Source organism: Myotis yumanensis, unplaced genomic scaffold, assembly GCF_028538775.1.
Source record: "Myotis yumanensis isolate MYYU_CA2020_CCGP unplaced genomic scaffold, mMyoYum1.0.hap1 SCAF_7, whole genome shotgun sequence".
Classification (NCBI taxonomy): domain Eukaryota; kingdom Metazoa; phylum Chordata; class Mammalia; order Chiroptera; family Vespertilionidae; genus Myotis; species Myotis yumanensis.
In genome coordinates, this window is record NW_027223758.1 from 83,888,634 (window position 1) to 83,911,041 (window position 22,408).

The window sequence follows — 22,408 nt, forward strand, 5'->3', positions numbered from 1 at the left end:
AGGCCGTGTCCAATCTGGCTCTACCGTTTGGAGAAGGTGCAGATCTGGGTGCCATGTCTCGTCCCTGTGGAGTGGCACTGTTATTGGAGGAGTTGGTGAGAAAGGACCTCCGCTGTTTCATAGGGCCCATGTGCAGTGAGGTGCTTGAGCGATTGGCTCTGCTTCAAAGGGTGCCCAGAGCTCCTTGCAAGTTTACCACAAGCCTATGACTCTGAAAGAAGCCATCACGTCTTCACTCATCCTCCTCAAACAAGCAATGGAGGAGAAACTGAATGCAATTAACACAGAGCTAGCCACTGTGCCGCCTGGTCAGACTGTCCCCAGGTGCACAGGAGAAACTTGGAGAGGCCATGAAGGGCATTTAAGGAAGTGTGCTCCTCAGAACTTCTCTGTGGCAATTTCAGTTCTCCTGATTGCCCTGAGCTTTTATTTCCAGCTCCTATTCCTTGGAAAATATCAGGTGTATGTGCGTTTATAAAATGACGACTGTACATAAAGGCAATTCAAGAAAGAAATAAAGAGAAACTTAAAATAAAAAAATGAGAAAAAAGAGGAAACCGGTAACCTTGATTGCCTCCTACCTAGGAGGCGAACTAGGTGCCTGGGCACCAGGGTGGGAGGAAGGAATCTTTATCTGTGTACGCTCTTATACCTTATGAATTTTGTATAAAAAAAATACATTACAAATAAGTACACTTAATTTGAAATGCTGTAGACTGGAAACTAAAAACAAACAAAAGTAGTATACAGTTCATATGAAAAGGATCCTAGAAGATATTCGATGACTGTCAACTCAGTATGTAGGACAAGCCACTAAGAGCTTGCTTGTATTCCAAAAGTTCCATTCAGAGATGATGCAGTAAAGGGGAAAGAGCAGGGACTAAGTATTCATGTGATGGTTTGTTCATACCCTTCTTTCTAAAAGTATTTAAGGTGACCTGCAAACACATGTAACACATAAAACTGCAACATTAATCACAGGAAAGGGTGGGGGCATGAAGCAAAGCAGTGACTCGGAGCCAGTAGTGAGTTCTAGGCCCAAAAGGACGAGGAGGGGGAGAGGTTAGTGGAAACTGAAGGGAGTCATGTGGAGTGGGCCACCTTGGAGTGCCTTTTGGCTGAGGAACACACCTGGTCTAAGAGACCCAAAAGGGCTGAACCAAGGGAATAAATACCCTAACCCAGGGGTGGGCAAACTTTTTGACTCGAGGGCCACAATGGGTTCTTAAACTGGACCGGAGGACCGTAACAAAAGCATGGATGGAGTGTTTGTGTGAACTAATATAAATTCAAAGTAAACATCATTACATAAAAGGTACGGTCTTCTTTTTTTTTTTTTTTTTTTAGTTTTATTCATTTCAAACGGGCCGGATCCAGCCCTTGGGCCGTAGTTTGCCCACGGCTGCCCTAACCCCACTCCTCCCTTCCCTCCCTCCCTCCCATCCCTGCTGCAGATCCCCACTGGCCAGACCCAACACAACGCAGAGGCCATGGAAAGTCTGTTGATGGAGTCCATGCAGCTTTCTTGGGCAGTTAAGTAGGGTGAAAGGAGCAGAGATTTGGAGAGACAAGTGGAAGATGTGCAGCACACTCATCATGATATAAATACCGATTAAGGACTTAACCCAGTGATTCCCAAAGTGGGCGCTACCACCCCCCGGTGGGCGCTGCAGCAATCCAGGGGGGCGGTGATGGCCACAGGTGCATTTGGGGGCGATGAGTAACTGCTATTAAAATTTTAAAAAAATTAATTTCCAGGGGCTGAGTAATATTTTTTCTGGAAAGGGGGCGGTAGGCCAAATAAGTTTGGGAACCACTGACTTAACCAATAGTTACACAAACCTATATGGAGGATGTGTGGGAGACGTAGAGGAAACACAGCGTAAGATAGCTATATCTCAGCCACAGAAGGAAGTCAGTAATGTGGAAAGTCGACAGTTCCAAAAATGGCAATATATATAAAACTTAGAAATATAGAGATAAAACATAAGACAAAAGCAACAGCTAAATGAGTAAAGCCTTTGGGGACTAAGGGAGTAGAGACATTATACATCTTGCAATATTATTTGCCCTGACCGGTTTGGCTCAGTGGATAGAGTGTCAGCCTGCGAAATGAAAGGTCCCAGGTTCAATTCCAGTCAAGGGCATGTACCTTGGTTGCAGGCACATCCCCAGTTAGGGGTATGCAGGAGGCAGCTGATCAATGTTTCTCTCTCATCAATGTTTCTAACTCTCTATCCCTCTCCCTTCCTCTCTGTAAAAAATTAATAAAAAAATAAAAATAATATATATTTAATAAAAACAAAGGAATGTTAAGAAAATTGCTAGAAGGCTACACAAAAGAACTAACAGTGGTTACATCTGTGGAGAGGGAAGGATAGTGAAAGAACATGAACTTTTCATTTAAATTTCCATTGCACTGTTTTACTATGAACATCTGCTATTTTTGTAATATAGTTTTTATACAACAAACTAATCAACTGAATTTAGTTGCTAAAGGGAATTTATCTTATTCCTCACGTGGGTTGGGGCAGAACACTTGAAACCTACTGATTTCTATGAAATGAAGACCAGGTGAGTCACTGACTTGCTCACACATAGAGTGTAACAGAGCCTTGGTTAGGACCCAGGACTTCATTGGGGACCCAAAGGCAGAAGACTCTTCCAATCACTCCCTGCCTCAGAGGGAATAAGTAAATCTACACTAATGAAAGAGAAACATGGTAATTAGCGTACGACCGCTACCCTTTTCATTGGCTAATAAGTGAGTATATGCAAATTAACTGTCAGCCAAGATGGCGGCCGGCAGCCAGGCAGCTGGAAGCGAACATGAGGCTTGCTTGCTTCAGTGAAGGAGGACTCCAATGTTCCCCGCCTGCCTTGCTGGCCTCTGAGCTGGCAGTTTGAAACTTTGTAACAAATATAGAAGCTAAACAAAACCCCAGAAACCAGCTTTCAGTCGCCGGGATCTCAGAGCTGGAGTTATACATTGTTTCGATTATAGAACGCAAACAAATCAGATACCAGCTTTCAGCAGCCGAGGCCTCAGAGCTAGAGCCAGAGCTAAAGCTGGCCCAGAATAAAAAAAATAAAATAAAAAAAGGAGCATTTGGGAGCTTCAGTCAATCGCCAGCCTGAAGGCAGCCCTCAGCCCCTCACTCAGACTGGCCAGGCACCCCAATGGGGACCCCCACCCTGAAGGGTGTGTGACCAGCTGCAAACAGCCATCATCCCCTCATCCAGGCTGGCCAGGCACCCCAGTGGGGACCCCCACCCTGATCCAGGACACCCTTCAGGGCAAACCAGCTGGCCCCCAGGCCTCTATCCTATATAGTAAAAGGGTAATATGCCTCCCAGCACCGGGATCAGCGGAGCCGCGAGGCCTCCTGGCACCAGATCAGCATGACAGGGGGCAGCGCCCAAACCCCCTGATTGCCCTGCGACTCTGTGTGCGACAGGGGGCAGGGCCACAACCTCCCTATCCTCCCTGCTCTGTGTGTGACAGGGGGTGGCACTGCAAACCTCCCCATCGACCCTGCCTAGAGTGTGACAGGGGGTGGTGCCCCAACCCCCCAATCGGCCCGGCCTGAGCATGACTGAGGGTAGCATCGCAACCTCCCGATCCGCCCTGCTCTGTGCATGACAGGGGGCGGCGCCCCAACTCCCCAATCAGCCCTGCTCTGAGCCCAACCAGGGGCTGCACCTAGGGATTGGGCGTGCCCTCTGCCACCCGGGAGCAGGCCTAAACCAGCAGGTCGTTATCTCCCGAGGGGTCCCAGACTGCGAGAGGGCACAGGCCGGGCTGAGGGACCCCCCCATTCCCCCCCAAATGCACAAATTTTTGTGCACCAGGCCTCTAGTATGATATAAAGATATGGTTCATCATCACCCCTGAACATTATAAGTCCCTAAAGTGAAGCAGCCAAGGAGTGAAAGACCATATAGAGGCCCAGACCAGCAAAGAACTGTGCAGTCATGTCACTGTTGTTGAAAACCACTAAGTTTTGGAGTGTCTTATTATGCAACAATAAATAACTGATACAATCTACTTTAAAAAATAATATATTATTGTCTCAGAACTGTCCAGATGCCAGCACACTATTATAATTCTGCTTTCTGGTATGGTGAAAACTGTCCCTTTTAAGAAATATTTAAACTTAAAAAAAAAGAAAAAGAAAAAAGCCAAACCCCAACCACAAGTTAAACTGAATATTTAATACATTCTGTAGGAATAGAAGGAATGCAACAAGGATTAGAATTTTATAATATACATTAGACATTTATGTAAAAACTGTTCCATTTTTCCCAAAGAAATTTCCTCAATTTCTTGTCGTTGCAATTTTCTTCGGAGCAATGACCTGTAATTTCAACTCTTGCAGGTAAGGGGCTCCATTGTGTTGGGCAGTAATTATAACTTTATGTTTCAAGTCATTATCACCTCCAAACACTCCCTTTATTTCACTGCCCAGTCTCACTGTACTGTTTCATAGTGAAAACACACTCCACTCAAATTCAAAGAGCCTGAACAGAAGCTAAGCCCAAGGATGCTTAGGGACTGATGTAGTAACAATGTCTACTGGCACAAACCTCCTATTCACTCATACTATTACAGCTACGTTAACGAAAAAGGAACGCGGGAATGAGATCATTAACTATAACCAAATACATTCTAAATATAAATACCACGTGTTTCCTGATCAGCATCAGACAAACATCTAAAACATCCACCCCGAGTTCTAAGAGAAAAAGGTCAGAGACAATTACAAAGAAGGTGCTTCACATTATTAGGTCCATTTTGAAAACAAGGAGGTCCCTGGGTCAATGCCTTTAGTCTTTCTTTTTATCAGAGACTTCTGTCGATCCTGATGTTGGTAATCCATTTATGTCTGCACCCTAAAATGAAAAAACATTTTAGAGATTATTACGAGACACTCATCATAAGAGATACTCTCTCTTTGAAAACAGTCGACAAACTTCAGAATGAAAAAACTCTGCTTCTAGAGTTATGCAGGATGGCTTAGTGCAGTTGAACACAATCGAAGCTGAACGTTAACAAGCACCATTGCTAAAAACAACAGGTAGTCTCTACATAGTCATTTAAAAATAATAACTTCATTTTGTAAAAAAATAAAATAAAATGACCTCTACGATCCTCCTAAACTAAGTCTCCCACCAAAATTATCAACCAGGGAAACTGGCTTTTTTTTCATGTCATCTCTTCACACCCATGAGCTAGTCACCATTACTCTCAGCAGCCACGAAATACTGGCTATTATCTTGGCCATTGGCAAGGAGCATCTGCATTAATCAGAGGCCTAGTTTAAAACTTTGGTTTAAACCAACTGTTAATTGCTTTTAAAAAAATACCCAAATTCCTTATTTTTTTTTTCCAAATTATAAGAGAAAGTTTATTTAGAAAGGTATAAAGGTAAGTAGAAGTGAGCCAGCTGGGCTGCACAGGCTCAGGAAACAAGCCCTTGGAGCTTCGAAGAGGGAAAGACAAAGGTAACTCGCCCAGGAGGAAAAAGAGGGGCCGGAAAGGCTGGGAGGGAAAACCAACGCTCCGCTCCCACCTCCGGTTAAAAAAAGAAGGAAAGTAAGACACATTGATGAAGCTTCTGGTTCCAAGAACTTGCCTTTCCAAAAGCCAAATAGTTTACCCTGACTGTACCACCCCCTCACCCAGACTTCCTCGTCGAGGTATTTTAATGTCCTTACCTTATAGCCTATTTTGCCTTTGCTTGTATCACTGGATTCTTGCACAGCTTTTCTAGGCCATATGCGACTAACAAAGGGGGAAATCAGAGGGTATATGTATGGCTCCAGGAACTTCTTGTAGACCCAGAGCAGAACTGGAATGACGATACAAGGAATGCACACCATTGTCCCAGGTGGGAGCTCCTGAGCTGATAGATGCAAAGAAAAAACAAATTAGTTTCTCACAGATTAATGACTAAAGGAATTTAGCAAGATTAGGATGTTCGAAAGGATTATTTCTACACTGAACGAAAAACTTAGATCATACTATTAGCTAAATGCAAGAACCTACTAAAGATACTGCTATCTGCAAGGTTAAGGAATAATAGGTGGTAAGCATGAAAATAATAGCAACGTTCCCGCTTCCAAATCTCTCCAATCACTGCTCCCCAACCATAAATTTAATGATAAAGATGCCAACATCTGCTAGGTGCTAGGCAGTTTAATGCTTTGCATATACAGTTGGCCCTCTGTATTCCCAGGTTTTGCATCATGGAGTCAACCAACCCCAAATCGAAAACATTTGAAAAGAAAATACCAGAAAATTCCAAAAAGCAAAACCTGAATTTGCTATGCACAGAGCACCTCGCTAAATCCACGCAAATGAAGTGATGTGTAGGCATACTGGAACCTATTTACAAACACTACACCTTTTAGGACTTGTGCACCCAGGAATTTTGGTATGGGGGGGTGGTGGTGGTGGAAGGGTTTCCTGGAACCAATTCCTTGAGGATACTGAAGGACAACTGTATAACTCATTTATTCAAACCCAGTGAGGTCGGGTATCTCTGCATCTTAATTTACACATACAGCAAAGGAATGAACAAAACATTAAGGAACTTGGTAAGTATGACTTAATTAGCCAAACCTACAATGCTAAGGGCAAACATTATAATATGAAACTGTTAACGTAAAAAAAACCATTGAAACCTGTAAAGAATTTTGTGAGTTTATTTGAGCCAAACTGTCGACATATGCCGGGAAGCAGAACCTTAACGAATTTGGGAATGGCAGGGTTACATTTGTATTTATACATTTCAATCAAAGGAGGAACATAGGTGGGTTACATGAAATTCATTGGTGATAAATTAAGGAGGAGGGATAAGCAAAGCAGGGAAACCCCTGGGATTGGATAAAAAGTAAAATGATGGACACATACTTAGGTGGGTGCAGGAACAATTAACATGATGATGAAGGAATATGGTTGTGCCCCAGGGGCTCCAGATAAAGGGAAGTCACAAGTCACCCAGACATTTCAAGGGTATGTTATCACAGATGCAAAAAGACAGATAGGCTCAGTTAAGGTAAAGGTTGACCTTGTCAGTGAAGATACTGGCCCAGGAAGCAACTGCCCACCATAACTGCTTTTAGTTAAAGTTTACTTTCAGACCATCCTTTGTGGTTACCCTAGGTCTCCGAGTCTGCTAGACTGCCATGCAGGCCTCCCCTGAGCTTGTCAGGTCAGCATGTGGCTCCTTTCATCCACAAAACTCTCTAAGATATCACTTTGCAAGACCTCTATGCTGCAAACTGGTTGGCCTTTTCCAGGCAAGAATTCTCCCTTGATATAACTGCTTTTTCTTTTTAGTGGCAATTAAGGTGTACCGTGTAATAAAACTATTTATCTGTTTATTTATTATTTTTATATAAGTAAATTGTTTATTAGTATAAGGAAATTGTTCATTTCCAAAAATTAACACATCTGTTTTCCTTGATAATTAGAAATCATCTTAGAATTTCTCAAAATCAGCAATTTATTTAAAAAGAACAAATACTACTTCCACAAAATACTATTAAACCAAAGACTTCTTAAATTTACAAGAATTTTCAATCCCTTAGAGTAGGCCTTAAACATGAAGATGCTTTGCCCTGGCTGGTGTTGCTCAGTTGGTTGAACAGCACTAAGAAGTTGCCGGTGTGATTCCCAGTCAGGGCACATGCCCGGGTTATGGGCTCCATCCCCAGTAGGGGGTGTGCAGGAGGCAGTTGATGGATGGTTCTCTCATTGCTGTTCCTCTCTCTCTCTCTCCCTCTAAAAATCAATAAAAACATTAAAAAAAAAAAAAAAAGCCCCAAAACTGAGAAGCTTCAGAACACTGAATAAGGCTAGTAATTCAGGATGTTAAAATTTTATCAAGACACACTAAGGCAATTTAAAATTATTCACAATATGCCGAAACCGGTTTGGCTCAGTGGATAGAGTGTCAGCCTGCGGACTGAAAGGTCCCAGGTTCGATTCCGGTCAAGGGCATGTACCTGGGTTGCGGGCACATCCCCAGTGGGAGATGTGCAGGAGGCAGCTGATCAATGTTTCTCTCTCATCGATGTTTCTAACTTTCTATCTCTCTCCCTTCCTCTCTGTAAAAAAATCAATAAAATATATTTAAAAAATAAATAAATAAATAAAATAAAATTATTCACAATATAAGTGAACAATGGCACAGATAATTCAATCTTAATGACTTTGAAATGAATTATAAGAGCTACACACAAAAATCCAGATGTATATCAATGAATGAAGAGCTATTTTACAAGGGATTCATAACCATTTTTTAAAAAGGTCCCCTAGACGAAAAACCAAGATGGCAGCATAGGTAAACACCGGAGTTTGCTGCCTCGCACAACCACTTCAAAAATACAACTAAAAGATAAAACAGACATCATCCAGAACCACAGGAAGGCTGGCTGAGTGGGAAATTCTACAACTAGAAGGAAAGAGAAAAGCATACCAAGACTCAGAGGAGGTGCAGAAGTAAAGTGCAGAGGTACGGAGGCGCACGTGGACGCGGCGGGAGGGAGTCTCAAGCTCCCAACTGCTCTGAACTCCAGTCGGGACACTGAGAAGTAGGGCCTCTGAGGGCAGGACTGAGGAGCAGCCATAACTGCTTGCTCCACCCTATTGATCCCCTGGGATCCCGCCCAAGCCGTGCATGGAGGCTTTTGCATATGAAAGGCCTGGCCCTTTGGATTCTGAAAATTACCTAACCAACTGCAGCTGGCCCAAGGCCCCACAGCAGCTTGCATTCCTTAACTGCTGAGCTCCTGCTGGGTGGCCTCAGGCAGAGGCTAGATTAGCACCTCCTTAGTGATCCAAGAGCCAGTGTACCCAGTGGTCAGAGTGGGACCATCCAGATTACAACTCCTCAAATCCATAAGGGACACACTCAGGAGTCAGGCTCAGTGAGCACCAAAGCCCCACTGAAGCAAGTCTTGCCCCATAAAGGTGTCTCCAGCTCAGAAGTTCTCCCACTGCAGACACAGCTGATTCTCACAGCCAATTGGCCTGGAGGTCAATTCCTCCCAGTGATACCTACAACAATCAAGGCTTAACTACAACAAGACTGCACAAAGCGCACAAGGAGGTGCACCAAGAGTGTCCTCCTCAGGTAATTGGGGAGGCTGAGCCACTGGGCCCTATAGGACACCTAGCACACAAAGCCACTCTATTAACACAGGAAAGCAGCCAAAATGTGGAGACAAAGAAACAGGTCACAAATGACAGAAATGGAGGAAAGCAAACTACTGGATACAGAGTTCAAAACCACGGTTATAAGGTTTTTCAAGAATTTTCTAGAAACCGCCAATAAATTTAGTGAGACCCTCAATAAATCTAGTGAGACCACTGATAAATTTAATGAGATCCTCAATAAGTCTAGTGAGACCCCTGAGGTTGTGAAAAAGGACCAACTAGAAATTAAGCATACACTGACTGAAATAAAGAATATTATACAGAGATCCAACAGCAGACTAGAGGATCGCAAGAATCAAGTCAAAGATTTCAAATACGGCCCTAACCGGTTTGGCTCAGCGGATAGAGCATCGGCCTGCGGACTCAAGGGTCCCAGGTTCGATTCCGGTCAACGGCATGTACCTTGGTTGCGGGCACATCCCCAGGAGGGGACGTGCAGGAGGCAGCTGGTCAATGTCTCTCTCTCATCGATGTTTCTAACTCTCTATCCCTTTCCCCTCCTTTCTGTAAAAAATCAATAAAATATATTTAAAAAAAAAAAAGATTTCAAATACGAAGAAGCAAAAAACACCCAACTGGAAAAACAAAAAGAAAAAAGAACCCAAAAATATGAAGATAGTGTAAGGAGCCTCTGGGACAACTTCAAGTGTACCAACATCCAAATTATAGGGGTGCCAGAACAAGAGAGCAAGATATTGAAAAGCTATTTGAAGAAATAATGACAGAAAACTTCCCCCACCTGGTGAAAGAAATAGGCTTCCAAGCCCAGGAAGCGCAGAGAACCCCAAACAAAAGGAATCCAAAGAGGACCACACCAATACGCTTCATAATTAAAATGCCAAGAGCAAAAGACAAAGAGAGAATCTTAAAAGTAGCAAGAGAAAGTCAGTTCTCAACAGAAACTCTGCAGGCCAGAAGGGAGTGGCAAGAAATATTCAAAGTGATGAATACCAAGAACCTACAACCAAGATTACTTTATCCAGCAAAGCTATCATTCAGAATTGAAGGTCAGATAAAGAGCTTCACAAATAAGGAATAGCTAAAGGAGTTCATCACCACCAAACCAGTATTAAATGAAATGCTGAAAGGTCTTCTTTAAGAAGAGGAAGAAGAAAAAGGAACTCTTACCATTTGCCACAGCATGGATGGAACTAGAGAGCATTATGCTAAGTGAAATAAGCCAGTCAGAGAAGGATAAATACCACATGATCTCACTCATTTGTGGAATATAATGAACATCATAAACTGATGAACAGGGACTGATCCAGAGACGGAGAGGCATTGATTGGACTGTCGGGCCTTGGAGGGAAGGTAGGGGAGGGTGGGGGTGAGGGGGAAAGATCAACCAAAGGACTTACATGCAAGCATATAGGTCTAACCAATGGACATGGACAACGGGGGGGGCGGGGGAAGAGGGTAGGGGGTAACGTGGGTATAAGGACACATATGTAATATCTTAATAAAAAAATATATTAAAAAAAAATAAAAAATAAAAAATAAATGAAATGCTGAAAGGTATCCTTTAAGAAGAGGAAGAAGAAAAAGGTACAGATACAAATTATGAACAACAAATACACATCTATCAACAAGTGAATCTAAAAATCAAGTGAATAAATAATCTGAGGAGAACCAAGATGGCGGCATAGGTTAAGGCCGGAGTTTGCTGCCTCGAACAACCACTTCAAAAATACAACTAAAAGACGGAACGGACATCACCAAGAACCACAGGAAGGCTGGCTGAGGAGAGATTCTCTACAACTAGAAGTAAAGAGAAATCCATACCGAGAGTCAGAGGAGGCGCAGTGTGGAGGTGAAATAGTAAGGTGCAGAGGTGCGCGTGGAGCGGGCCGGCGGTGGAGGGCACGGTTGTTGTTTTCAATCGGGAGGGAGTTTCAGACTCTGAGCTCCAGATCCGGGTGAGTCTCTAGGGACCCAGACTCAAACAGGAGAAGCGGGAAGGCAGCTTTCTCGCCAAGGTTTGCAGCAGTTGCAGAGCCGCTGGGGACGGGACTGAGAGCAGCCATAACTGCTCGCCCCGCCCGCCCTGTAGATCCCCAGGGACCCGCCCCACCCAAGCCCTGCACAGAGGCATTTGCCGGATAGCCACAGGCAAAGGCTGGATTAGCACCGCCCTAGAGATTCATCACAGAAGCTCTCCCACTGCAGACACAGCTGACTCTCATAGCCAGTTAACCTGGAGGACAATTTACCCCTAGTATTGCCGACAACAATTAAGGCTTAACTACAACAAGACTGCGCACAAAGACCACAAGGGGGTGCACCAAGAAAGCATAAAAAATGCGAAGACAAAAAAACATGACAGAAATGGAGGATATAGAGCTAAAAAACGCACTTTTAAGGTCTCTCAATAATCTTCTAGAAACTGCCGATAAACTTGATGAGAGCCTCAAGAAATCTAATGAGACCCTCGATGTTGTGATAAAGAACCAACTAGAAATTAAGCATTCACTGACTGAAATAAAGAATATTATACAGACACCCAACAGCAGACCAGAGGAGTGCAAGAATCAAGTCAAAGATTTGAAATGCGAAGAAGCAAAAAACACTCAACTGGAAAAGCAAAATGAAAAAAGAATCCAAAAATACGAAGATAGTGTAAGGAGCCTCTGGGACAGTTTCAAACGCACCAACATCAGAATTATAGGGGTACCAGAAGATGAGAGACAGCAAGATATTGAAAACCTATTTCAAGAAATAATGACAGAAAACTTCCCCCACCTGGTGAAAGAAATGGACTTACAGGTCTAAGAAGCGCAGAGAACCCCAAACAAAAGGAATCCAAAGAGGACCACACCAAGGCACATCATAACTAAAATGCCAAGAGCAAAAGACAAAGAGAGAATCTTAAAAGCAGCAAGAGGAAGAAACTCAGTTACCTACAAGGGAATACCCATACGACTGTCAGCTGATGTCTCAACAGAAACTTTGCAGGCCAGAAGGGAATGGCAAGAAATATTCAAAGTGATGAATACCAAGAACCTACAACCAAGATTACTTTATCCAGCAAAGCTATCATTCAGAATTGAAGGTCAGATAAAGAGCTTCACAGATAAGGAAAAGCTAAAGGAGTTCATCACCACTAAACCAGTATTATACGAAATGCTGAAAGGTATCCTTTAAGAAGAGGAAGAAGAAGAAAAAGGTAAAGATACAAATTATGAACAACAAACATGCATCTGTCAACAAGTGAATCTAAGAATCAAGTGAATAAATAATCTGATGTACAGAATGAACTGGTGATTATAATGAATCAGGGACATAGAAAGGGAATGGACTGACTATTCTTGGGGGAGAAAGGGAAGTGGGAGATTCGGGATGAGACTGGACAAAAATCGTGCACCTATAGATGAGGACAGTGGGTGGGGAGTGAGGGCGGAGGGTGGGGCGGGAACTGGGAGGAAGGGAGTTGGGGGGGGGAAGAAAGAGGAACAAATGTAATCTGAACAATAAAGATTTAATTTAACAAAAAAAAGAGATTCTTTGCCATTTAAAGAATTTGGTGCCAATTTAAAAGAAACTATACCAAAAATGTATTGTTTGCTTTGATTCACAAAATTCTGTGTGGTTACTACAAGAAAATTAATTTCATTACCAACTATTAAAAGCATATATATTTAAAAAATAATAATAATCTAATGAACAGAATAAACTGGTGATTATAATAGAATCAAGGGCATAGAAAAGGAGTGGACTATTCTGGGGGTGGGGGAAAAGGTATGGGGGATGCGGGAAGAGACTGGACAAAAATCGTACACCTATGGATGAGGACAGTGCGGGGGGGGGGCGGGGGGGGAGAGGGTAAGGGTGGGATGGGAACCGGGTGGAAGGGAGCTATGGGGGAAAAAAGAGGAACAACTGTAATAATCTGAACAATATTTAATTTAAAAAATAAAAATAAAAAGGTCCCCTAGTCAAATTAACCACTTAAGAATTTACCAAAATATTTAAAAGCCAAATGAATGGTGAGTCTTTTTCAACGTTTTTCAAGGAATCATTATTTTTGTCCATACACATTTAGAATGTGATCTGGGATACTGAAAAGGTGGTGTGGTTTAGGTGCTGCACACTCTCACAGGCTGAGTAGCTGGCAGCTGCCTGGACGTGAGATGTTTCTCCCACTTTCTATATGGTCTCGGGCAAATTATTTAACCAGTCTGTGCCTGAACCCCCTCGTGTGTAAAATGTAGACAATAAGGATACCTATCTCACAGGGATGGGAATTAGATAAATTAATATGCATACAAAGCTCAGAAGAGTGCCTGCAAATAGTAAGTGCCATGAAATCGTTACTAAAAAAAAAAAAGCCAAAAGTGATGACCTGCCCGAAGTTCACACAAAGGTAACAAGTAACTAGAGCTGGCTAAGACCCGGTTTCCTAGCTCTGGTCTCTACCCCTCCCCAAACACAATGATTATGCTAATTATCCCCCTACCAAACCTCCCAAACCAACTAAATCCTTCCCAACAACTGGCAAGCTGATGACTGGCAGTCCCTCCATCATAAAGGTTCATTTTTACCTACTTGTAATTGTGTTTTAAGTAAGTACGTGTGTATTGTTTTAAATAAACTCTCGAGAATAACTACTACTAATCAGTTTTGTCAAACGTATGGCTTTTATCAAACTTTTTAGCTCTCTTCAGAATGAAGCTATGTATTTCATCTCTAAATCGTCCTGATTCTTCGATGAGTTATACTTCATGAACATGTGGAAACGGTGGCTTGGAAAGGTCGCGAAGGTGGCTACGAGAAGCTGATAAAATTATAATTTACTTAATCTCCACAAACCAGTTCTCGGATACGACAACGAAGTAAGCAAAATGGATTAAACTGTTGTAGGAGAGAAATGTTCTTATTCGACGTAGTCCAGTGCAATGGACTAGAGAGACAAGGCGGAGGCCGTCGGAATGGGGCGGTGGAGGGGAGCGCCGCCCTGGTGACCCAGGTCCGCACGGAGCAGCGTCTTACGGAGACCAGAGCGGGACAGGGAGAGAAGACAAGGAGCGAGGACGGGGGAGAAGAGGGCGAATGGCGGCGAAAACAGACGGGCCAGGAAACCGACAATTCGGGCCAAGGGAGGGAATAAACGGACAGGAAGACAAAGGCAGGCGGGAGGGTGCACCGGAGGGAAAGATGGGGGGCAGCCGGCGGCAGGGGCGCGCTGGAGGGCGAAGGGGGGCCCATCGGACAGCGCAGGGGTCCGCGGGGCCCAGGGCAGGAGCCGCGACCCGGCTGGGCTCGGTCCGCGCCGCCCGGAGCTGCCCGCCGGCGCCGAGGCCCCAGCCCATCGCTCCCCCTAGGCCCGGCCCAGAGCCCCAGCCCCCTCGACCCCACTCACCCGCGACCACCAAGCCCGAGTGGAAATGTCCGCACTTCCGGAGGGAGGGACCTGCCGCCGCCGAGCCAATGGACACCGCAAAAGGGGCCGACAAAGACGAGCCTGCGTCAGCCTGACGACACAGGCGTACGTGCGGGGCCGGGCGGGGCCGGGCGGGGCCGGGCGGGGCCGGGCGGGGCCGCGGGCGGAGCCGAGCTTCCCAGGCACTCCCGCGCACCGGGGCGCCGGGCGGGGCTGAGCTTCCCAGGCTCTCCCCGGGGAGCTGCTGTCCCGAATACGGAATTCGTTGATCCAAGAAATGAAGCCTGTACCAATGGCTCCCCACCGCAGGGGCGGTTACTTCTTGTTTTCAAATGCAGCTGTGCCTACAACCACCCTCCCCTAGTTGCAAGGCTCTTACATTCAAGGGCAGGGTGGATTGTCAACCTTAATTGGCTATTTAAGAAATGGCTACCACTTCACTTCCACCCAAGGTCAGTGTTGAAGACGTGGAGAAAACCGGGACCCTCCGCAAGGGTATTGTAAGTGGCACAATTGTAAAGTCAGGCTACCATGACTGGGCAATTACACTTGGCACATACACAAGAGAAATGAGAGCATGCCCATCCAAAAACCTACAAAGGTGCACAGCAGCACTACTTGCAATAGCTTAAGACCCAAATGTTCAATAAATATATTGATAAATTATACATCAAGTACAATACATGGATGAACCCTGAAAGTACTGTCAAAAACCAGAGCCAGTGGGCCACATTCTGTGATTTTTTTTTGAGATGTCAACAGGCCTATCTACAGCTAAGTAGTTCCCTAGGGCTGGGAGTAGCAGCTAAACCACTGCCAAGGTTCCTCTCTGGGGTGATTACAATGTCCTAAAAGTGATTTTAGTGATAGATTCATAACAGTATACTAAGATCCACGGCACTGTGGTGAACTGCAGTGTTAAATCTCAATGAAGTGGCTGGAAAAAAATTTCAGAACTCCATGTTTTAATCCCATCGTATGCAAAAAAGCAGCAAGACTTTCAAAACAGCATGTTTATGACCCACATTAATGACAGAACAGAATAATCTATTTTTAAATTCTAAACAGAAAACTTGTTTTATTACTTGAAATATATTTAGTAATAAAGACAACCAACATTCTGCTTTTACTTTTACTTAGATTTATTTTATGCTGAATTTACTCCCGGGCCATAAGTTTTTGTTTCTTCAGTTTCTTCTGAGATATCTGGGGAAAGAAAATAAAAAGGACTGTTAAATTTCCTGAAGAAACATCCACACTACATCTTATTAAAAAGAGGTCTTAGCTTCAGTGAAAGAACTGGAAACATCAACATAAAAAGGCTCTAGCTGGTTTGGCTCAATGGACAGAACGTTGGTCTGTAGACTGAAGGGTTTGATTCCGGTCAAGGACACATGTGCAGGCTTGTGAGCTCAATCCCCAGTAGGGGGTTGTGCAGGAGGCAATGATCAATGATTCTCTCTCATTGATGTTTCTATCTTTCTCTCTCTCTCTCCCCCTTCCTCTCTGCAATCAATAAAAATATATTTAAAAAAAAACATAAAAGGAAAGAGTCCTTTGGCATGGAGATGTGGTATAACTAATCAGGGAAGGAGTTTTAATTGATTTTCACTGAAGACAGTGACACCAGCTAAGGATCCAATGACAGGATATTTAAGTGACAATATCAATACAAAAAATCTATTGGGTGTGAAGGGAAGATTTCAGAATCACTCCGTTTTCTGGCCTACCCAAATGAATGACTAGCTAACAATGCTGTATGATACATAGGAAAGTTGATAGGAAGAGAAATCATAAGAGTTCTTACCATACCCTCCCCCCCTTCTTATTTTTACTGTATCTATGAGAACCCACTGTGGTAATCATTTCACAGTATACTTAAATCAAGCCCCCACGCGGCACACCTTAAACTTTACAATGGTATGAGGCAATTCTCAAAAACAACACTGACTTGTCATCATTTACTGAATATAGGCTTATTAGATCTGAGGGGCATTTTTGGAAGTGGCAATGGACATGTAGGAGGGACTATCAGCAGACAATCACAGTTCTGATGTACTGAACGGTACAAAGTTACTATTCAGTATCAATCAAGAAACAAATGAGATCCACGAAAGTAAAAATAAAATACGAGGTTGCTCAGAATAGTTTCCTTTCATGGTTATTCCAAAGGTGTCCTAAGTTAGTCATCACAGCAACCACACACCTACTCTACACAACTGAAACCGAGCAAAGACTAAGAAATTTACCTTTTTCTTCTGTGCAACCTCCTCTTCTGGTTTAGGAACAATCTGCTCCTTTTCAGTGAGGATCATCTCAATGTGGCAGGGAGAGCTCATGTATGGGTTAATCCGCCCATGAGCTCTGTAGGTTCTACGCCGCATCTTGGGAGCTTTGTTCACCTGAATGTGCTCAATGACCAGAGAGTCTACATCTAAACCCTGGGAAGAAGGGAGAAGGAACATAACCAGTAAACCTTTATCTTAGCACCATCTTTGGAAAATTCCAGCCTTAACAACTCATTTTTGAAAAGCAATCCTTAACAGTTTAAGCCGAGTATCAGTTCAAGCAGTTACTTTAAACTTGGTTCTAAATGTCCTTCCTTAAATTAAACCTAACTACCAAAACTCAGCGCAATGCTAAGTGCATGTTAAAAATCATGAGAAGTAGTGTTAATTTCTAAGCTTTGATGATAAACAAGATTTTGGCCGCATGGCTTAGCAGCTAAAAGAATTATACAACCAGCCCTGGCTGGTGTAGCTTATTTGGTTGGTTATTGTCCTGTGCACCAAAAGGTTGCCAGTGGTCAGGGCACATGCCCGGGTTTTGGGTTCAATCCCAGGTGGGGTGTGCAAGAGGCAACAGGGATCCATGTTCCTCTCTTACAGTGATGTTCCTCTCTCCCACTCCCTTCCTCTCTAAAAACCTATATATAAATATAAAAAAGGCTAAGACATGAGGCTAAGCAACCTAGCACCGACCACCACGGGGCAGACGCTTGACGCTGGGGCTGCTGATTGACAGCAACTTTGCAGGGTGCCCTCTCCCATTATGGGACCCCTGGAGGATCATGGGATTGTCTGAGAGTCAATTTCAGTCTGATCCCCGCAGGCCAGGCTGAGGGACCCCACTTGTGCACGAATCCATGCACTGGGCCTCTAGTAAATATACACTGAGTGGCCATATTATTATGACCGGCCAGATTATTATGACCACCCCATCAGTACTTCACTGACATTTCCAAAAATACCAAATATTGAAAATTTCCTAAGCAAATACTCTTAAGGTTTTATTATTATTATTATTAGCATAACTAATTCACTTCATTGTACTGATGGGGTGGCCATAATAATCTGGCCACTCAGTGTATATATACTAGAGGCCTGACACATGAAATTGAGCAAGGGCCTGCGCCTCAGCCCCCACCCACTGCGGTTTTGGTTTTGGCTTTATCCGCAAGGAAGGATGTCTGGTCTAATTAGCATATTACACTTTTATTATTATAGATATAAATAAAAGGGAGTTATAGCCAGAGACCCACATTTTTAATTTTGGCCCAGATTTCCAAATGCTAAAGGGAAATAAACAAACCCATTTTGTTGACTACAGTTTTAACTTCTAAATGAAATTTAACATCTCTCCATTAAGAATGTAGGCAAGCAGCCTTGCCGGCATGGCTCAGTGGTTGAGCATCGATCTATGAACCAAGAGGCTATGGTTTGATTCCAGGTTGCAGGCTCAATCCCGAATGTGGGTTGTGCAGGAGGCAGCTGATCAATAATTCTCATCATTGATGTTTCTCTCCCCCCGTTCCCGCTTCCTCTTTTAAAATATATTTTAAAAATATATTTTTTAAAAAGTGTTGGCAATAAACCACAGTAACCATTACTAAAGCAACCACTTTGATAACTGTATTTGTTTCTTTGCAACAGTGTCTCATTGTTTGTACAGTAAGTCTGGACAACAACATTAACTGAACAACCATCTAAACTGGATACATATAAAGGTGTTAATGCTTTGGGTACCTTAAGTTCAGCATTGCTCTCGGCATTTTTAAGCATGTGCAGCAAAAATTCAGCACTCTTTTTGGGCCACCGACCCTGTGTCCAGCCCCACTGTTTTGCCTAAAGAAAACAAAGAAAGGCTATTAGTTAGTTCCAATTTAAATAAAATGTTACAACCACAATTAATTTATGGCAGCTCTCCCTCCTGGGAGCATACCCACACCTTTCCTCTTTTCCTTCTCCCTCTTCTTCCCCCGCAGGCAAGCATCTCCTAAACTCTAAGGGACCCCACGGAGACTTGCAACCAGGGAAGCAGTAGGCAGCAGCAGCAGCTTGTCCTGGGCCAAACCCTTGAACCTGTCTCCAAGGCCCCATGTTCTGTCTCTCCAGTGAGCTGACCACAGCGCAGCCTTGGTTCACTCCTTTGCCGTAACATTTCTAGGGATCAAAGCAACACCCCCTCGTCTCTCCCGTTGCCGCTTCTGTCCTAAGCCATTCCCATTTTGCTGTTCCCTGCTTTAGTAAACATACTCTCAAAATCACAAACAAAAACACCCAATTTATTTCATTCACTTCAAGGTTGCTCAGAACATGGTTTTTTTCACGGTTAATCCAAAGGTGTCCTAAGACTGTCATCACAGCAACCAGAAACAGCCTGATGGAAGAAGACCTTAGCCATTCCGATCCCTTCCAGTCCCTTTCCCTTACAACCTGTCTTTTCAAACAGCAACCCTCCATTCTCACCTGGGCGCACCTACCAACGCCGCCGTTGTAGCGGCGGAATGGCACGCACTGCTTCTTCAGAGTGACGTCCTTCAGGTACTTGGTGGCCTTTCGAATGTGCATGCCCTTGATGGCCTGGGCGGTTTCACGCGTGTTCTAAATAGGAAACACACCGGCGGTTAACCATGCGAAGGCAGCACCATTTTCAAAGCAAGCATGAAGTTCCCGAATCCTCACGGTGTCAACATCAAGACAGTCGCGACACACTCATGACCGACACCCAGAAGGTGGCTGCTCAGAATTGATTGGTTTTCATGGTCAATCCAAAGGTGTCCTAAGAAAGACATCACTGCAGCTGCCTCCTCAGGATATGGTGTTAAATAAAGGCTCACTGGAGCACCCACAGGGACTCTTAGAGCATAAAGGGTTCACATACCTTGAAGTGCACGCGGAGGTTGGAGCCTCTTGACTTGCATGCTAAAAAACAGAGGGCACTGCGGTTAACTGCGGGTTGTCTCGTTTCTCTTACCCCCAAACAAGAAACGCACCAAGTGCTGATCACTTACATTTCGTGGGGTTTTCCGGGTCTAGCGAATAGCGAACCATCTTCAGGGGTCACCTGGGAGGGAGAACGGAGCAACTGTCAGCACGCGGACGCACCGTCACCTACAGCCTCAACCTGCACCCAGTGCCGCCAGCAGCCGCTCACAGAACCGCTGTTTTCACGGTGAATCCAAAGGTGTCCTAAGAGGTGCCATCATCGCAGCCACGCTTTCTCTCCCTCCGGCCTCCCGCTGACTGCAGGCCGCAGTGCCGGCACCACGCCCGGCGGCACGGCCTTCCCAGCCCCCTTGCTCTCTGGGCGGCAACCAGCCCGTTTCAGTGCAACGAGGGCTCCCTCGGGGGCAAGGACACGGCGCCCCGGGGCGGCAGACCCCAGCCGCCACCCTCCGCAGAAACCCCCTTCCCTCGCACAGCTTCACACGGATGCCGCCTTCCCACGCTTCCGTGCTGGCACCAACGTGGCACGCAGCTAACTTGGAAGACTCCTCTAAAAGGAGGAAAGCTTCGACCCGACTCTATTCCTCCCCCCCTCCCCAATTTTCTGAGGCCACCACTCACCGCGAAGACACTGGACCTCCGGAGTAAGAGGCGGCACCGACCACGGCCTACCCGTGCTCCCAAAGCCCCCAACCCCTCCCATCGTACCCCTTTTCGGGCCACACGTCCCGGGCGCCAAGTCGGGCGCTCCGATACTTCCCCCCGCACAGGGGGACACTGCCTTCAGCGAGAAATCAGTAACCGCGAGAGTTCTCTACTCAGGGGCCTCAAAATTGGCGCCCCCAAGGCCAGGATGGCGGTGATAACTGGAGGATTCAACTCTCGGAGAGAGACGCCGAAGAGCAACTCACCTATGGCCGCTTTGGGGAAGAGGAAGAGCGGAGGCTCTTGGGAGATTTCATGAGAACTCAGTATCTCGCGAGATTCTCACCCAAAGAAACGAGATTTGAAGAGGGGAGGAGGAAGGGGGAAGACTAAGGGAGTGTGAAATAAGTTTTAGAAGACCTTAAAACGAAATGCCTCATTAGGGACTGTCTCAAAATTCTGCCTTTTTTGATCCAGAAATAAAGTTAGGAATTTTAAATATTAACTAAAGCAGGTTTGTAGTTCTAGGACAGGATCACGTATTATTACATATAGACAAGACATTTATTCAACATTCGTTAAGTTTGATTATGTGATCATGTATCCCTGAAAGTGATTTGTAATTAATTGGAAAATTAAGAAGATGCAAAGGATGGAATGTAACTATGGTAATAAAAAAATTCACAGGATGAGAATGTCACCCAGTCTCTTGACTTGGGGTGGTGAACACACAGTACAATATACAGAAGATGCATTCCAGAACTTTACACCTGAAACCTATATAATTTTATTAACCAATGTCACCTCAACAAATTTAACAACAAAAAAATATCACCCAGTCAATTGTACTGCAACCTGTGTAAAGAATGTGCTAACTGGCCCGGTTGACGTAGCTCAGTGGTTGAACATGGACCTATATGACCAGGAGGTCACAGTTAGATTCCCCATCAGGGCACATTCGAGGGTTGCAGGCTCCATCCCCAGTAGGGGGCATGCAGGAGGCAGCCAATCAATGATTCTCTTTCATCATTGATGTTTCTATCTCTCTCTCCCTCTCTCTTCCTCTCTGAAATCAATAAAAAATATATTTAAAAAAATAAAAAGCTTACTAATTTCAAGATACTATTTCAGTACTTTTCAATCAGATGCATTTCTTTCATTAACCCTTAGGACAACTGTAGAGATATTACTATTACTTCTATTCTATAAATGATGAAGTTGAGGCACAGAGAAATTAAGGGATTTCCCCCAAAGTCCCACAGCTCAAAAGTGACATCTGGAAGCAAAGACAAGCCCCAGTGACCAAGTTTGTCATCACTAGGCATTCCTGCCTCTCCCTTGCCTTGTCTTCTCTGTACTTCTAAGTTCTCAAACCAGAAAGCTAGAAAACAATTTCTCTTTTTCTTGTCTTGGCACACACAAGCACTTAAACTCTGTTATTACTGCCAGAGTCTTCTAAGTGGTCTTCTGGCCTTTATTTTTCCACGCTCCAATATATCCTCCATATTGCTGACAGAATCATTTTGCTAAAACAGCTGCCAAAATGATCACGTCATTTTTCAGGTTCTATTTTTTTTTTTTAATGTGGTTCCTGTTCCAAATTCCTGGGGATGACTTAAGAGCCTTCTATGATATGTCTTGTGCCTTCTTCATCCCTTAATCTTTCTTTCTTCTTTCCCTACACACTCCTACCCTATTCTCAGTGATTTTAGAGAGAGATCAAGCCTATCGTTAAAAGACAGACATGATACTACACTTGATTTTGTATTCACTAGCATTGGATTAGACTAGAAGGATTAAAACCTTTGAGATTATTTCCTTTTAAGGGGAATGGTTTATCTTTTATTTATTATTTTTAAAAAATATACTTTTATTAATTTCATAGAGGAAGGCAGAGGGAGGGAGAGAGAGAAACATCACTGATGAGAGAGA

The 22,408-nt window shown here is 44.2% G+C and overlaps 2 protein-coding genes and 4 non-coding genes across 7 annotated transcripts; all 6 read right to left on the bottom strand.

Annotated features, from left to right (window-relative positions):
* Nucleotides 1-4,195: 4,195 nt before the first annotated feature.
* Nucleotides 4,196-14,688, bottom strand: CUNH18orf32 (chromosome unknown C18orf32 homolog). Its single transcript, XM_070421628.1, has 3 exons — nucleotides 14,583-14,688; nucleotides 5,719-5,906; nucleotides 4,196-4,893 (listed from the first exon to the last, which is right to left on the bottom strand). Exons 2-3 carry the CDS (start codon nucleotides 5,881-5,883, stop codon nucleotides 4,828-4,830), a joined length of 231 nt encoding a protein of 76 aa, XP_070277729.1. The 5' UTR covers nucleotides 5,884-5,906; nucleotides 14,583-14,688; the 3' UTR covers nucleotides 4,196-4,827.
* A 1,039-nt stretch (nucleotides 14,689-15,727) lies between these two features.
* Nucleotides 15,728-20,774, bottom strand: RPL17 (ribosomal protein L17). 2 transcript variants are annotated; one of them, XM_070421135.1, is made up of 7 exons: nucleotides 20,743-20,774; nucleotides 19,897-19,949; nucleotides 19,767-19,807; nucleotides 19,352-19,486; nucleotides 18,629-18,727; nucleotides 16,853-17,044; nucleotides 15,728-15,809 (listed from the first exon to the last, which is right to left on the bottom strand). In XM_070421135.1, the coding sequence occupies exons 2-7, from the start codon at nucleotides 19,934-19,936 to the stop codon at nucleotides 15,762-15,764; spliced, it is 555 nt and encodes a 184-aa protein (XP_070277236.1). In that variant the 5' UTR covers nucleotides 19,937-19,949; nucleotides 20,743-20,774; the 3' UTR covers nucleotides 15,728-15,761. The 2 variants fall into 2 exon arrangements, with proteins under 2 accessions (XP_070277236.1, XP_070277237.1); XM_070421136.1 differs by lacking the exon at nucleotides 20,743-20,774 and adding an exon at nucleotides 20,453-20,476.
* On the bottom strand, nucleotides 16,738-16,801 carry LOC139014744 (small nucleolar RNA SNORD58). Its single transcript, XR_011472301.1, has one exon. It is a non-coding gene; the product is annotated as a small nucleolar RNA SNORD58 (small nucleolar RNA).
* On the bottom strand, nucleotides 19,187-19,251 carry LOC139014742 (small nucleolar RNA SNORD58). Its single transcript, XR_011472299.1, has one exon. It is a non-coding gene; the product is annotated as a small nucleolar RNA SNORD58 (small nucleolar RNA).
* On the bottom strand, nucleotides 19,621-19,685 carry LOC139014743 (small nucleolar RNA SNORD58). The gene has a single exon (XR_011472300.1). It is a non-coding gene; the product is annotated as a small nucleolar RNA SNORD58 (small nucleolar RNA).
* LOC139014745 (small nucleolar RNA SNORD58) lies at nucleotides 20,031-20,096 on the bottom strand. The gene has a single exon (XR_011472302.1). It is a non-coding gene; the product is annotated as a small nucleolar RNA SNORD58 (small nucleolar RNA).
* Nucleotides 20,775-22,408: the final 1,634 nt, after the last annotated feature.